Source organism: Hirundo rustica, chromosome 26 (assembly GCF_015227805.2).
Source record: "Hirundo rustica isolate bHirRus1 chromosome 26, bHirRus1.pri.v3, whole genome shotgun sequence".
Classification (NCBI taxonomy): domain Eukaryota; kingdom Metazoa; phylum Chordata; class Aves; order Passeriformes; family Hirundinidae; genus Hirundo; species Hirundo rustica.
This window is the reverse complement of record NC_053475.1, coordinates 2,525,077-2,541,724: the sequence shown is the minus strand read 5'-3', so window position 1 is coordinate 2,541,724 and position 16,648 is coordinate 2,525,077. Positions and strand designations below refer to the sequence as shown.

Below are 16,648 nucleotides of genomic sequence, written 5' to 3'. Positions count from 1 at the left end.
CTGGAGGCGAGGAGGAGCTCTGTGCTGCTGGGAACACTTTATCCAGCCTGGGCTGGAGTGGTCCTTGGGAAAGCAGCAACTGTGAGCCTGCTGCCTGGGCTGTCCCCTCAGCTGCTGCCAGCAGCTGCCTCCTTCCCTGGCCTGCTCCAACCTCCCGCTCCAGGGACAGCCCCACACACACCTGGAGCCTGCAAAAGGCCGAGACACCAGGCCCTCCCAGCCAGCTGGAAATACTGGGCGTTAAAGGCTTCATCTTTTTCCTTGAAGAGCCTCAACTTCGGTTTATTTGGTTTATTTAAACAGAGGGTGTTTGGCTCTTTGCGAAGAACGGCGCCGGGGACGCGAACAGGGAGCGCTGACACCGCTCCACAGCTGGTGAGGGGACAGAGCCACGGAGAGCAGCAACAAAAACGCACCCACAACCAGAAAAGTGATAATTTAAGCCCTTGCCAGTGCTCAGGCCGCTGTAGCCTTGCTGGTGGGAGCCAACAAAATGTTTCAGCTGCCCAGGAGCTGCAGCTTCACCTGTGCTAAGTGACCTTGAAGGGAGCAGAACATCCTCAGCTGCAGCTTCCTGAAAACACAGGAAACCTTTGCATAAAGGAAATTGGCCATCGCTGCCCACTCCCAGCTGATTTAATGCAACATTCCTGGAGAATGAGCCCAGAGAAAAGGAATTAAGCTCTATAAACTCCATCTCAGGAAATGGCTTTGTGGAAGTTTTCACAGTCATCCAGCCCCTGACTCCTTAAGGGATGATTTTAAAGCCGTTTCATATTTCAGTCCACTTTTCTAACAGACAAAACTGGAAGCAGTTCTGGTCCCACCAACATTCCTGCTATTGGCAACAGATATCCTGCTTGGAATTGTGCCTGCAATGGGCTGACACCGCAGCAAGAGGCAGCAGCAAACACCAAGAGCTACTCCAAAATCCTGGAAAACTTCAAATCAAGATGCCACCATCGCATCCCTGCACCTTAAACCCCCAGTCAGACGCTGCTCACACTTCAGAATCATTGCTACAGTGCATTATATATAATTATGGCAGATTAAACCTTTTATTTACCAAAACATGCTTTGTTTCTATGCCTCAGAGTCCTGATTTTCTGACAGGAGGCAGAGCTGCAGGTCCCACGGGGTACCAGGGAGGAGGAGGAGAGGGGAAGACAGGAGAGAAGAAACACACACGCAACCACCACGGCTTTTAGGAACAAAATTTATTCCAATTTCAAACAGAGAGTTTATTTCAGGAGAAAGATATGAAAATCAATTTCCATCAGATATTTCTGTAATAAGCGTGTTGCCCAGCAGTCAGAGTGGGATCATTCCAAGAAACAATCACACTCCTGGACTGGAATGAGACAGTTTGGAGTCTGAATAGATCCTGACACTGGGCATCTTATTCAGAAACTCCTTTACCCTACCCTCTTCCCTCCCCGCCCCCCAACACGCACAACAATACATGCATTGCAAATGACAAGGTTTAAAAACAGCATTTTATATAGTATTCTTTTTAAATAGGATAATGTTTAAATTGTCTTAAATCAGGATCCTATAATATACAAGTATAACCAAATAATTTCCACCACATTGGCACTTGTAAAGAGTCTCTGGCACTACTAAAGAAGGGGCATTGGCACAAACCATACTCTTAAAAAACTGGGTGCTGCATAACACACTTTATCTCTGCTGGACTCTAACGACCTGGGCTCTGTACAGGACAATACAATGGTCAGCACACTCCGGAAGTACTTTTTTTTTTTTTTTTTTTGTCTTTTTTTTTTCTTTTTTTGTCTTTTTTTTTTTTTTTTTTTTAAACCAATAAAACACATGAAGAAAAACCATAATTGAACGCAAGGCCAACATTGCTAGGAAGCAACAACAAGAGACCAAAGAATCCAACTCGAGGAGAAAGGGGGGAGGCAGGAAGGGCAGGAGCTGACACGCTGCAGCTGGAAGGGGCTTTTGCTCACCAGGTAGCCAATCCACGTGGAATGGTGCAAGGAAAAGGGATGGTCCTCTGCTCACTGACTTCAAGTTTCAAACTAGTTCGAAGTGTGTTGGTTTCTTCAACAGGACAAAGATTAAAAGTGCACGAGGAGCAGAGGTTAGCAAGGAGGCCAACTCCTCAGGCTCTAGATTCCCTATAACAACCCAATTTTACCTCTCTTCTGAAAGTCACTCTCAACCTGCAGAGAATTCTGACAGGCCTCACTTTCAGAAGGGTCGACACAGGCAAATTTGGTTTTTAAGGTTTGGCACTTTTGCTAGGGCAGGCATTTGCCAGCCAACAGAGACAGGAGCCAGTTCTGCAGGAACACTTCACTGGCCAAGCTGGAGGCACACAAGCAGCTGCTTACTAAGGAAAGCACGTGCTAACACTGCTATCTTCTCACACATGATACGGTCACAGACAACTCCAGGTGACGTGCACAGGTCTGACCCATTCCTACCCCCAGCCAGGAGGAGGTTTCAGGAACTCAACGAGAGCCACTGAGCAACACTTGGCCCTTCCCTCCCCGCCCCGAGCCAGTTCTCAGGCCAACAGCTACCCCAAGCAGGTGCCCCACAAGGTACAGCACATTCCCTAAATCCTTGTGCCCACAGCCTCCCACAGTTGCCTGCCACAATGCAGAGTCACTCTGCAAGAGACAGATGCCAAGATCCCTCCTCCTGTGCCAGGGCAGCAGCTCTTAAAGAAAGGGGAAGGAACAAAACGAGACGAAAAAAGTTTCTGATTCAAGTGGAAGTACCACCATCATTCACCTTGGAAAAGAGAAACTTCTGGGAAGTTATTTTCCAAGAACCTGTGTATCTCAGTGCCAGGCTCATTGCTGGCAACAGCTGTAGTGTGAACCATTTACAAAAGGATCACAGAAGCGGAAGAGGCTGGTGCTGCCGTCTGCTTCAGAGGAACAGCACTTAGAATACATGATTATAAATTCCTCTTTATATGACAATTTCTACAAACTGGATCATTTTGGCATAAAGATGGGGAAAAAAAAAAAAAAAAAAAAAAAAAAAAGCAGTAAAATGGATGCAAAGCTGTCTGCCACACGGGAATCCCTCTCATTCCTCCCAAGGGTTAATGAAACGCAGTCCAGAGCATGGCTAGTCTAAAGAGATGCTATGTTTCCCTCAGCATCACCACTCAGACTGGCTCTTCAACTGTTGGTCCCATGGCTACTGCTCCAGCTTGAGCTCTGTAATCACTCGGAGCAGAGCTTGCTGTGCTCTGTAGTGCTCTGAGCACACAGAGGCTTCGCTCGGCTGCTCTGGAAAATGAGGGACCTATCACCAGAATTATTCAAAATTATGTCCCTCCATAGTTTAGTGTTCTAGATCAAAGCATCTTAAGCATCTCAGTTAGATTTACTCTTACAATGTTGTGCAAAACACTGATGTAGTGCTCTGTCTACAAAAGAGACAAAATATCAAAAGCCCCCTTCAAACAGTGCAGCTCGTTTAGTCTTTTTTCTACTGGCAGCCTTCCAGGGGGCAATCTGGTTGATCCAGAGAATTTGGACCCAATGCTATTTGTTGGAATTGAAACAGAAGCATCAGTGATGGCTGACTGACACACGTCCAGACGTGGGTCACATCTCCTGCTTCCCACTCTCTCTCTCTCCCTGCCGTGCCAAAGCACTTCTTTCTCCCAGGCTGGCAGCAGCCCTTCAGCACCCTGACTTGCCTCAGCTCTGGAAAATAAAGCTCTCCTAAGTGCAAAGGCTTCATCTCCTCCTGCTCAGGGGAGATTCAGGCGGCATTCAGAATCCAGAACGACATCCACTCTGCCTTCCAGCAAGTGCTGCTGCCTCCCCTCTCCTCTCCTGCGCTGCTGCACCGAGTGCAGCCAGGGCAGGACCGGATTCTGCAGCAGCCACTGCAGCACAATGACGGCAGGCACCCCGGAGCAAGGATGTGTGCAAGTCTCCCAAAGAGGATCCCGTACTCCTGCAAAGAGGGACACAGCAGCGTGTGCCTCAGGGGAATGCATGAACAGGAGAGACAGAACTGCTGCTCCCTCCAAGGGCTATCTATCCTCAATCTCCCCAGGTAAGAATCCTACCAGAGCCTGTCGCCCTCCAGCTCTGGTCCTCTCTGACACTCTGCAAGACGGACAAGGCTGAGGAATCCTTACAAAGTCATTCACACACTGGCACAAAATGCAATAAAACAAGGCTTGATTGCTAGTAGGCAGCGAGAAAAGACCTAGAGGATGGCACGGACTAAAGTTTTCAATCCAGGCAAAGTCTGATGTCGGAATGGCACAATCACTCAGTGTGCTTTTGGTAACTGCTGCATAGAGAAGTTGCTCATTGATGTCAAAAACTCTACTCAACAAAACAGTTCCTCTCTGCAGACTGAGCCTTGTGCGCACACGGCCACGCGCTTGTGGTGTGGGTGGGATGTGTTTATGCGTGTGGAAAAAAAAAAAAAAAAAATAAAAATGAAATAAAATAAAACTTAAAAAAAAAAAAGAACAATTACAGTCAGGCACTTCCCCAGGCTCAGCAGCTATTGCTCCAAGAGCTTCCATCATTTGTAGTCCTTGAACAAAATACAGCAACACATAGCAAACTATGTATAGAACATCAATAATTTAAAAAAAAAAAAAAAAATCACAGTCTCCATACCTTTCATAATTGATAACAAAAAATTACTCAGAACATATAAAGAATGGAAAAGTGATGGCTTTTTTTTGTTTGTTTGTTTTGCCTTTTTCTTTTTCTTTTTTTGCACAATAGTTGGAGAGCAATCGCTCCTCCCCAACATTTCATCACAGTGAACCATGGAGCGTGTCCTGGGGAAGGGAAGGGAAAGAAGGAGGGGAAGGAAGCAGGATTAGCAAATTACACCAGAGGCACCCTATAGCACAAGGCAAAGGGACCAGTAGCATTCTGCACTCCCACAGTCCAGTGAATTCACAATCTCAGCTGGAAAGTGTTGGGGATTTTTGTTTTGTGGGGTTTTTTTTTTTCTACATATACCATGGGAATGAAAAGGGGTGGGGGAAAAAAAAAAAAAAAAAAAAAGTGGCTTAGCAACAAAGGAAAGATCAAGATGAGGCTGCCTTAGCTGCTTGGCAAAAATTAAGAAGTAAGCAAGGTGCTGAAGAAATGAGGCATATCCCCGTTAACTGTGACATAAAAGCAATTTGTTAAAAATATGAAATCAACTACTCTGTGGACAGAGACATGAGACTCCAGGATAACACCGAGCACTTGCCACTCCACAGATCAGACAATTTGCAATCATTACATCATCGAAAATTAAAACTTTTTTGTTGTTGTTGTTTTCCTGTCATATTTAAAATTTCATTTTTTTTGTCTTTTCTTCACAAAGAAGCCTCTCAAGGGGCAAGAGCAGAGCAGGTCAAACCAGATTGTACTCCTTCAGGTTGAGCTGTAGGATGGTGTCCTTGACAGCTGCAAAGACGAAACGGATGTTTTCTGTGTCTGTGGCACATGTGAAATGGGAATAGATGATTTTATCACTGTCGGGATTTAAATCCACAAACATCTTGAGGATGAACTCGCGGGCTGCCTGTGCATCCCTCTGTGGGCCTGCAGCAAACAGAGACACCAGTGAATGGATTCGCTCCCATGCGTCCCCCCAGAGCCATTAGCACTTTTTCCTACGGGTTTACAGAGCTTTAAAGAAGAAATTAAGATCATTTATGGGATAAAAGCTCCAAGAGCTGAAGTGTCTTATGCTTTTCAGCTGTCTAACGAAATCCCACAAGGGCCCTGGGCACTTTGCAGACACTGATGGGTCAGTTCAGACCCTGCTTTGGAATTCAGGCCCTGGAACAACCCTGGGTGGGAGCAGGGTGACAGTGGCAGGTGCTGGACAGACACCAGTAAATGTTCTCCCATGGAAATGGGGTGTCAATTTCTTCCTGATACACAGGTGGGTCTCACAGGCTGAAAGACACAAGCGTGTATTTTGGAAACAAGGGTGATGGCCAGTCAAAAGTAGAGTCAGTCTGCTCCAGCTGGTGACCTCACAGGAGCTAAAAATGGGAATTCTGGCCAGTTTTTAATTCACCTTGCTGACAGGTCACCAGAAAATAGTCACCTACTGCAATTTCTTTCACAGGACTGCTGTTGTTGCATGGCAAATACCAACTCTTGAGAGGAAATCTGACGGGCAACCTCCCACTTACAGGCCATGCAGCATCCCTGAGGGAGCTGCTCGGAGGAGAAAATCAAAGTACAAGACACCCCCTGAAGCTGGGATCTGTCTCCAGCTGTTAAGCTCCATTTGAAGTTGGCACTGTTTGGGCAGCAGCTCTTCAGCCGTTCCCAACCTGCTGGAAAAACTCAGTGCCCCCATCAGAGCTCCAAGCAGGAACTCCAGATGTGGGAGGACAACAAACCAAGAGCAATTTCACCTGTCCTCTAAAAGATGAAAGCTGTTTGCATAACGGTAATTTTCCTCCTTTACCTCGTATTTTTAAAGCTAATAATTACAGAATTAATACACAAGAGCGTGGCAAGAAGCCTTTTGCCTGATCCCAGTTTCCCCTACTTTGATTTTATTGTCAGCCCTGTACAGGTGTGTTACCAGCCAGCTTTGAATGCACTCAGCTGAAGAGCCTGAAATAATATTTTGGTTAAGGAGTTTTGTTTCAGATGGGAAATTCTGTTTCACATAGATATTATTTTCCCACAACAGCAGATGGCAGCTAATAGGAATTCCAAGCTGCAGGAAGATTTTTTAGCACCACCATTTGAACAACTTGGGTATTTGACCAGTCAGTTTCTCAAAACAAAGACTCAAGCCACCTCTTGACTGGAGGGTTAAAAGGTCCAGAGTACCAGTAAATGTTTATGAAACTGGTTATATGTACAAGTTAGACTTCCATTGTCTAATACTTTGCAGTGCATATTGAAGGGGGAAATTCCTCATCTAGGAGAGGCTCTTTATTTGATAATCCTATCAGATTCCAGTTGTCTGTGCATGATTAAGATATTTTTGTGATGTTTTCTTATTGCTGTAGGCATTCTCTTTCTGCAATTAATGCTTTTTCCACTTCTAGATCTGAGTGTTCTTGAAAAAGCAAATAAGTTTTAACCAAATCACCTCCACCCCATCAAGCATTCCCTCTTATAAGCCACTCACCATCAAACTCTGGGAAATAGTCAACAAGGTGGGAATACAGGATCTTGTCTTCCAACAAATCTTTCTTGTTGAGAAAGAGGATAACAGAAGAGTTTTGGAACCATGGATAAGTTATAATGGTTCGAAAGAGAGCTTTACTCTCTTCCATCCGGTTCTGAAATCAGAAAAAGAAAGCCCTGTTTTCACAGAGGAGCACTAAAATGCCTTTCTGCTGCCTGCACATGCACTCAGATCTGTAGCAATTCAGCATCTCAAACATTACACACAAAGTACTTTGGCCCCAGGTAGATTCTGGTTCAAGCTGGATCAGTAAATGGAAAGGAAATGCAAAATCTGAAGGAGTCAACCTTCATTTATTTGCCAAGCCTTTCACATCAAAAGATATAAAAGCCATTTTAGGCTTTAACAGCCGTGTGAGACGACTGTCCAATGATACTCTGTGAGCATATTATGTCTAATAAAAAAAGACCAACTATTGTTATCTAATAGCATGTTTTTAATCTATTAGCAAGTGCCAACATTCAGATTTGCACCTTCAAAAAGTGCAGTCACCACCTCCCAAGACAGCAAAGCCTGAGGTAACCCAGTGCAGGAAGGGGAAGGGGTGATTTGGGAGCCCTTGCAGCGCCTTCCATGGCACAAAGGACTCTGCAACTTCAGATAATTTCATTTCTCACTTGAGAAGTCCAGATGATTTGAACGCCCTCTGCCTTTTCCATCCTCAGGGACATCATGACCCATCGAGGCTCATGTTCCCTTCGCAACAAGAACTGAAGGCCAAAACCAATAATAGTAGCTAATCCAACTTGGCACCAAGCACCTGGGTACCAGCCTTCAAGAAACTACAAACACATTCCTCCCTCCCTCCCTTTCTCCCTCCTCTCCTTCCTCCCTCCTGCAGAGTTCCCATCCTTTGGCTCACCTCATTATCCGATTCCACCAGAACTTGGTCATATTCACTAAGTGCTACTAAAAACATGATGGAAGTCACATTTTCAAAGCAATGGATCCACTTCCTTCGTTCTGATCTTTGACCTCCAACATCCACCATTCTAAGGAAGAGAAGTATATAGAGTATCACAGAGGTAGCTGCAGCTCTCTGGACCAGCAAACAATGAGGATTAATTTGGTTCTTTACCATTCCAGGTAAGCTGGCACAGGGATGTGACAGTATCTGGCTGTTTACAAAACACCCTGGTCCAGAAATACATCAAACTGAAAGAATGGCCACAGGTGAGTGATGCCAAATTCACCTTTTACCATTTGTGTTGCATTCTACTCAGGTTTGCTCAGCAGCAGCCCTGAGTCTGAAAAGACTGAAAAGACAAGTCCTTCAAAACTGTGCTCTGTCACATGAGCAAACTATTTTTGTTTTTAATTAAAGCACCTGCTTGCCTCAAAGCTTCTCCCACACCCAAATCTTTCTTTAGTTGTTACACTTTTGTTGGAATGTGCTGTTTAACACACTTCAGCCTCCCAGTTTCAAGTCCCACCCGTACAGTACACTAAAGTTATTCTGGCACTCACCTGAAGTGCCACACACGTGGTTCACCTTTGATAAAACCCTACACCTATTCCCTAGGTCAGCAAAACAGAACAGGGAGAGGAGAATTCTGCCCTTCTGTAACCAAATGGTTACAGAGAGAGGATGCAGGTTCCTTTATTCCTCTCTGGCATTGCCACACTGTGGTGGGGAAGGGCAAAGAGCACCCAAGCACCAGAGAGAAACACAGGAATATCGCTGTGCTCAGCCTGGTCACACCAGGCTCAGTTGCTGGCTTAAGCTTGCAAAGACCATCTGTGGCTGCAGCAGCACAGGCAGAGAGTTTTGGTGCCACCCTGAGAGCACAGAAAACCAGCTCTCAAGGCAGGTGCTGGGTACAGGGAAGTATTTCTGCACAAAAAGTTTCAGTCCTTGGTGGCTTCGGCTCTCAACACATCCCTCAGCTGCCTCACAAGCCACAATTTCAGCCTGAGATGGCAGCAGTGCAATCCCTCCCAAACACCAAGATGGTTTGAAGTGATTCAAAAGCAGGTTCAGTTCTCTGACAGCCAAAACATCAGACCACCCATCACACATCCACTCAAACCATCCGGACACAATAAAGCAGAACTCATCCCTCCTGAAACCATCTCCCTGCTGCCTCAGCTCAGCTGTAACATGAAGACACCTCCAGTACCTGAAGATAATATTCTCTAGGTCAAAGGGGTACTCTATGATCCCGGTTGTAGGGACTCTAACCCGTAGCACATCTTGCTGAGTTGGTAGATATCCTGGGGTAGCGATACGATCCACATCGCTGAGATAGCTGCAAGCAGGACAGTGGGGAAAAAAAATAACTAAGAAGAAAGAAAAATACTACCTTAGGTTGCAGCACATAAACATACAGGTGTAAAAACTGCTGCGTGAAGTCTTTCTGTAGGGTAATGAGAAAGGCAGAAGCTGTCTGAATTGTTTTAAATATGGTGTGGAAAACTAACAAAGTTATTTTGGGGGAACAGTAATTCACCAGCCAGTAATTCACCCTTGGAGGATAAACAGATACACTAAAACCAACTCTATCAACTCTGTATAGGAGTGGGGAAGACAATCTTTACTACAGAGGAAGTTCAACCACAGTAGATGCTTCATGTTTCAGGACCAAGTCTCATCTGAAGTTTTCTACTTAGAAACACACAGTTATTTACTTAAAATGCAAAACATCCTCTGTACATTGCCAAACTTAATAGATTTATAATTAATAAAATCTGAGTTACACATCCAAAGACAAACCTGAAGAGAAAGAGCAGCACTCCTGCTGCCCAACAGCCAGGATCAGTACAGATGGAATAACGTGGAGACTCTGGCCTCAGGTATATCCTGAAGCAGATGCATGAACACCCTTTAACACCCACCAGAACACCTCATACTCTCAGGAAAAGCAGCAAAGGATAAGGAAACAAACTTTGGACTTATAAAATTAGAAAAATGTGGACAGATAGTGTGTTAGACCATCACTCCTACCACAAGCATGCCAGTGACTGTACACTTACTATTTAGCTGAGTCAGAAAGCTGATATTCTCTTCTTCTGTCATAACACTCTTGTATTCCAGGGTCGTTCCACAATGTTTTAATTGCACTTACATATGGCTGCTCAAATGTCATGACCTTTTCTACATCCACTTCTCGGATCAGCACTGCATTGGCCTGAAGATTGAAAAGAAGAAGGAAGGAGAGAAAAAGTAAAAAAAAAGAACAAAACTGGGGGGCGTAAAAACATCCACCCTACAATGGCTGAGCAAAGGAAGGACTACAGTAACTACCACAGCCTTTGGTGTCTGTGAGGTGATTATCCCAGACCAAGGGGCTTTTGCCAATACCCCCCATAAATAAAAACCAAAGAGAAGTTCTGCACAAGCTATAGTAAGCAAAAGTTGGCAGATTTTATTTATCAGAACCCCTCCACCATGACTCACATGAAGCCCAGGCAAAGCTTTCTCACACTCTGCCTGTTCTCACCACAGACAGGAAAGGGGCACCATCCAGCCCCTACAAACAATTACTCAAAATCAGCTCTAAGACACTGTGTGACAGGACAGATAAAATACAGCTTCAAAATATTAAGGATACTAAGCATTAAAAAAAGCAAAATACGCTTTAAAAAAAAAAAAAAAAAAATCTATTTTCCTGGCATGCCCTCACTCTCACTGTCCTCCCCCTCAAGAAGATAAAATAATTTAGATCAGATCTGTCTAAAATTAATTCCTGGTCCCAAAATCAGTATGGTTCTGTGGGTGAGACCAAAATTCTTCAAGAAAGGTTTGCACTCTTGGTCAGTAGCTATCAGGAAAACAGAAAGAGGGGAAACTACCAGCACAGGTCTGTATCTTTTGGGTCTATCATGTGTTTTGCCAGCTTCAAGTTCCAATAAGAACAGCAACACATGCAAAGAAAATGCCGAGACATTTAACTTGAAATGAGGAAAAATAACACCCCTCCTATCCCTTCCATCATACCCCAATCCCTTGCTCCCACCACTCACTAGGCACACCAGTGCACCAACCATGCAAAGCTGCTCTATCCCTTAACACAACCAAGTAAAAGGAGTTGGGTATCAAGAAAATGTCATAAAAAGCTTATAGAAAAGAGTCCAGGGAGGTTGAAATGCAGAAAGACACAAGGAAACAAGAACTCGAAATCCTCACTGACTGAAGATACGTGGAAAAACTGAGAAACTTACCTTGTTCTGTTCATATTTGTACAGAATCTTCAGGGTTTCCATGGCTCTTATCATAGACTGCATGGCAGTGAAGATGTTTTGGTACACCAGCTTGGTGAAGCCTTTTTTATCCTCTTCAGAGTAGCCTGAGCCATGAATTATACGCATTTGCTTAATGAACGTGCTTTTCCCACTCTCCCCAGTGCCTACAGGATGCAAGAGAGTGAGTTAGGAGCCACCAGGAGCAAAGCCCACGACAGATGAAAGCTCCTATCGCTACACCCAAGCACACACTACTCCAAAACCCCTTTTTGTCACTTCCCAGACTGGTGAAAGGCAGCCTGGATTGTTCATCCCCGCTACGAACCCGGCAGCGTGGAAGGAAGACACCTTGTCCTTTACAGCAGCCTTCCAAAGTAGCTCTGGTACTTATTCCAAATCTCACGTTACAGCCACTCCCACACGTCCTGCGTCAAGAGGCCCTTGCCCGTCACACCTGACCTATTCCCAGATACTCCAGCAAGATGCTACAACCAGCCAGGAAGGGCCTGGACACAGTCTCAAGCCAGGAAAGTGCTACAGACCCAGACAGCAGCGAGTGGCCAGCAGAAGCGCAGTAAACAGAGAATTTTCTTTCGCTCTCGTTTGGCACAAAACGCTCTTTGCCTTATACACGACGCGTCTTTTCATAGGAAAGAACCAAACACAACAGGAAGAAAAATAAATCAACTCTAAAGGAGAACGGAGCTCAAGGAACTCTTTGCTTATCCATCTGGCACGAAGAACCCAGGCAGCACATCTGCCTTGTGTCCCAAACTACGGCGCAAAGGTTTGCTCGCCGGGGCTGGAGCCAGAACCCCGATCGTGGCAGCATTCCCGCGATCCTGCTCTGGATGCGAGGGAGTTAAAAATGGCGTCTGGCAGGGAGAGCAGAGTAGGCCACTGCTCCCAGCTGTCGGTGCCGTGCCTGGGTCCCCACGGGCTGCAGCCTGCTCAGCAAGGCCACTGCTTCCTTCTCTTCCTCCTCTCGCAGGTTTTACTGCCGGGCCCGGGAGCAGATGGGAGGGCAGGACACGGCACAGGGCAAGCCCTTCCAGCGCCGGCTTCCTGCACTGTCACTCGGGCAGGTCCCTCCACTCCTACATTTATGGCCCCACAGGAGTGTCACTTGGCGTGTGAAGGCCACCAGACGATACCAAAGGACAGTGGGAGCTTTCTAACAGAGTGGGTAGGAGAGAAAAACGCCATCAGACTGCGTCCACGCAGTCCAGAGCCTTGCTAAATTCACGGTTCAGCTGGGACGTCCCCGGTGGCATCCGCCCCGTGCACACAGTCCTTTGTGGGGGGCACACACAGGCCAGGTCTCACCTGGGATGAGCTCACCTCCACACCTCATCGGCCTAAATGGACACCACTGCGTTTCTGTGGATTGCTTTTGCTCAATCCTCTAAAATTTGCTACCATTGTGCAGCGTATCGATAAAACCCCCACATCTCTCTAACACAGGGGCCCAGCTACCAAGACTAAAAATTCAAAAATGTATCACATCAGTGATAGAAAATCTTTTTGACCTGTAGTTAAAATGCTGGCAGAGCCCTGGCTCTCCCCACAGGCACCACCAGATCCTCCTCACAGCAGGGGAGAGATGGATTCAGACAGGATCTCATTCATCCCAATACACAATTACTACTCGTATGTAGATACTCAGTTACTCATTTTATCTTGTTAGGCTAAAAGGCAAACAAATAAAAATGCTCAGATAAAAGCAACAAGCACCTAACCAGAAGCAGAACGTTTGAAATGAGCAGACAGAAATGACAGGAATCACGTCAGTACAGCCAGAAATTAACACTGTAGACTCCATCAATGTGCAGCAAACTATCTCCATCTTGAATACAAAGGTGCACCTAAGTGGGGGAAAAACTGGAAACTCAGATCTTTTGTGGTTTCTGTCAGTGTGGTGAGAAATACTTCCTTGCCTTTTACCACAAAGACCAAAACTGAGAGGGGGAGAAAAAAAAAAAAAAAAGAAAAAAAAAGGTGGTGCTTCAAAGCATTTCAACAATGAAAATATAAGAGAAACCTCAACACCAGACCTTTGCTTGCTTCAGAACTTAAGAGTTCAAACCCAGATTCTTCCTGTCACTCCATCACCACCCTTTTCTGGTTTGGGGGTTGGTTTTGGTGGTGAGTTTTTGGTTTGGGTTGGTTTTGGTGATGGGTTTTGGGTTTAGGTTGGGGTGGGGTTTTTTTGTGTGTTTTATTGTTTTTTTTTTTAAAGGTGCCTTTTGCTTTCCCTGAGGCACAGCACTACAGCAGCAGGTTACAAGCTCTGGTGGGCAAGATCTACAACTCTCAGGGCACAACCCCCTTTTTTAATATGACAGGAGATGATCTGAATTCACCACTGCTTCTGCCAACATGTGAAAGCAGCAGAGTTTACAGTAACTTCCTAATGATCCCCCAGTACCTCACTTGTAAATACATTGCTCAGTCAACAGTATCCCATGCTTAATCACAAGTAATTTTTGTACTAAATATCCTCCCCACCCAGTAAAAACACAAATTACTACCCTTGTACCAGGTGGCAATGTCCAACACCTTGAATTTCTTATTAACAGGTTCATCATTGATTAGCACTGGTATTCTTCACCTCAATTTTCTATTTTAGGCTTCACCAAAGTAACTGTCACCAGATGCAGTGACAAGAAAAATTTAACAGTTTCCACAAGGTGGAAACTCCCTCCACACACTCAAAATCTTGGGGATTTTGGGAAAGCCCTCTCACTAAGCCAATCATTGATACTTGTGAACATAAGAACTCCACAAAACAGGAGCAATACAGAAGAAACCCCTGCAAGCAGCAGTTACACCCACGAGAGAGAACACAGGTAACCTGTGCCAGCTGAAGGTGGGCAATGCACTGTGTCCAGTGAAAAGCATCCTGCAAACACTGTCTGCGCCTAGGAGTATTGCTTATCCAATAATAACCACCTTCTGCATTTTTTTTGTTAAATCTGATGCCGAATCTATATCTTTTAGAAAAGCAGAAAGGATTCTCGAGCAATCTGAATTATTTCTAAAGCGAAATCTTTAGATCCAGTGGGATCTTCTTAACCCAGATCTATCCTATAGCGACAACCTATTTTGACACAGTTGCTTCCGTGGGACTGCTTTTAGGGAAGCATGAGAGTGAGGGACACCTTCCCTCCTCTCCAAGAAGCCTTACAGAAACTGCCACAGCATCTCTGAAGAGCAGGAATGTGAAGCCCTCGATTTTACCTTTCACACGAAGAACAGCAATACATTAATTGTGAAGGATACAGGGTGAGAAGGAAAGCCCTGGCCTTTATTTGACAAGTTATCACCAGGCACCAGTGTTGGTACTGGAGCCCTCAAGGGGGCTGGGCACACACAGCCTCCCCCCACTTCTGCAAAGTGTTTTGGGTTTGTTTTTTTTCCACAAGGGTCAGCCTCCTTCTTTAGCTGGACCTTAATGGCTTGTCAACAGATCCATCAGATCTGCTTCAGATCCCATCTCAAGATGATACAGTATTCAAGACACAAAGCAGGATATATCTGAGACACAAGCAATGCTAAATCACAGCATGCATGAAAACCGAAACTTAACTTTAAATTTGGGGGCTACCTAGGCACAAACATCAAACTCGCTGCTGAAGAAGGAGGTACACGCCTGCAGGTCTCAGTTTGCACCTGATTACCCATCCAAACTCATCTAAACACGGCAGTTACCCATCCGCACAGTGTTTCCACCCGAAGACCTAGATTCTTATGGCTGCACAGGTGATCTCTACCTCTGAACACCACAGGCATCTCCTCACCCTCACGCACAGCTCGGTGCATCCCTACCGCCTCATCCCCCTCCAGAATCACCACACCGTGCTCCCAGCCCTGCTGCCTCTCCCAGGTCTCGCCCCGGGGGAAACTCTGTGGTTTAGGACCTGGAGGCCAGTTTTTCCACAGATGTTCACCCAAGGCCCAGGAGTTCACCGACAATCCTGAAAAGCACCGACTCCACCAGCGGATTTCCACACGCTAACGAAGGCCAGCACGCTCCCGAGAATCGTTTCCTCGAGACAAATTTCACGCGCCCGTGTGCGTGCCCGCCTTCACAACCAGGAATTTCAGCCACTTAGTTCCTGGTTGTGTCAAAAACCATTTTGACAGCGAACGCATCACAAAATCAAACAAAGGGCAGCCAATGAGGCGGCCGCCCCGCACGGCTCGGGAGCGGCCCCGAGCGCCGGGCTGAGGCGGGGATGGCTCCCGCCGCTTCCCCGCCACACCCGCTCCCCGCCCGGCCCGGCCCGGCCACCCGGACCTGCCAAGCCCCGGGCCGGGCCCCGCGGCGGCCCCTGGGGCCGGACCGGCGCCGCGCTCCTCACCCAGCAGCAGCAGCTTCAGCTCGCGGCGCGCGTCGCGCTTGTCCCTCCGCAGCTGCTTCTCGATCTCGGCGTTGATGCGCTTCGACTCCTTCACCTCGTCGCTCAGGCAACAGGCCATCATGGACTCCAGAGTCATGGTCGCGTCGCGGCCGGGACGCCCCCGCCCACCCCCCCACCCCCCCGGCACCGACCACCGTCCTCCGCACGGCCGGGAGCCCGGCCCGGCCCGGTCCCGCGTCCCGCGCCCCCTTCCCTCCCCACCCTCCCGCCCTGCGCGGCGCCGGCCCGGCCCGGCCTCGCCCCGGCCCCGAGTGCTGCGGCCGGGCCCAGCGCCAGCGCCGCCGCCGCCGCCCCCGCGCCGCTCTCGCCCGGCTGCGCCGCCGCTCCCTCCGCACGGCTCCGCCGAGACACCGACGAGCCGGCGCAACCCAACCCGCTGCCGCCGAAAACAAGCGCTGACTGACAGCGGCCCGGACCAATGGGAGAGCGCGGCGGGGCGCGGGGCGGGCCCGGACGGGCGGGACGAGGCTCCGCCGCCAATCGGAGCGCAGGTTTGGTTGGCCTGTCGCGGGGGGGGTGGGGAGGGAGGGATCACGGACGCGCGTTCCTGGAGCGGGGCGGGGCCGCCGGGCATTGTGGGAAGGTGGCGGACTGGGCGCCCATGGCGGGGCGGGCCGGGATGGGAGCGGACTCTCCCGTCACCGGGCCGAGCGCGGAGCCGCCGCCTCCCCTCGCCCTCTGCGGGCCCGCGGTTGGGTCACGGCGGCCGCTGGGATAGCGGCACAGGGCGGGTCCGGGCCCCGGACGTTGCGGCTCGTTCTGCAGCGATCGGAGCCCCCAGCGGGTGCCTGGAGCGGGCCAGGCCCGAGCCTGCGTGGGACGGGCCCAGCTCAGCCCGCAGACCCCGCCAGCCC

The 16,648-nt window shown here is 47.9% G+C and overlaps 1 protein-coding gene across 1 annotated transcript; it reads right to left on the bottom strand.

Annotated features, from left to right (window-relative positions):
- Positions 1 to 1,202: 1,202 nt before the first annotated feature.
- GNA11 (G protein subunit alpha 11) lies at positions 1,203 to 15,924 on the bottom strand. The gene is made up of 7 exons (XM_040086605.1): positions 15,735 to 15,924; positions 11,350 to 11,534; positions 10,162 to 10,316; positions 9,309 to 9,437; positions 8,051 to 8,180; positions 7,129 to 7,282; positions 1,203 to 5,567 (listed from the first exon to the last, which is right to left on the bottom strand). Exons 1-7 carry the CDS (start codon positions 15,868 to 15,870, stop codon positions 5,377 to 5,379), a joined length of 1,080 nt encoding a protein of 359 aa, XP_039942539.1. The 5' UTR covers positions 15,871 to 15,924; the 3' UTR covers positions 1,203 to 5,376.
- Positions 15,925 to 16,648: the final 724 nt, after the last annotated feature.

What these genes read in the sequence shown, in the direction of transcription:
- GNA11 (XM_040086605.1), bottom strand. Translation starts at nt 15,870, where the DNA reads ATGACTCTGGAGTCCATGATGGCCTGTTGCCTGAGCGACGAGGTGAAG. An exon ending in GCTGAAGCTGCTGCTGCTGG is followed by an intron (nt 11,535 to 15,734) that starts GTGAGGAGCGCG and finishes TGCATCCTGTAG; the next exon opens with GCACTGGGGAGAGTGGGAAA. An exon ending in TGGTGGAATCGGATAATGAG is followed by an intron (nt 7,283 to 8,050) that starts GTGAGCCAAAGG and finishes TTCTGATTTCAG; the next exon opens with AACCGGATGGAAGAGAGTAA.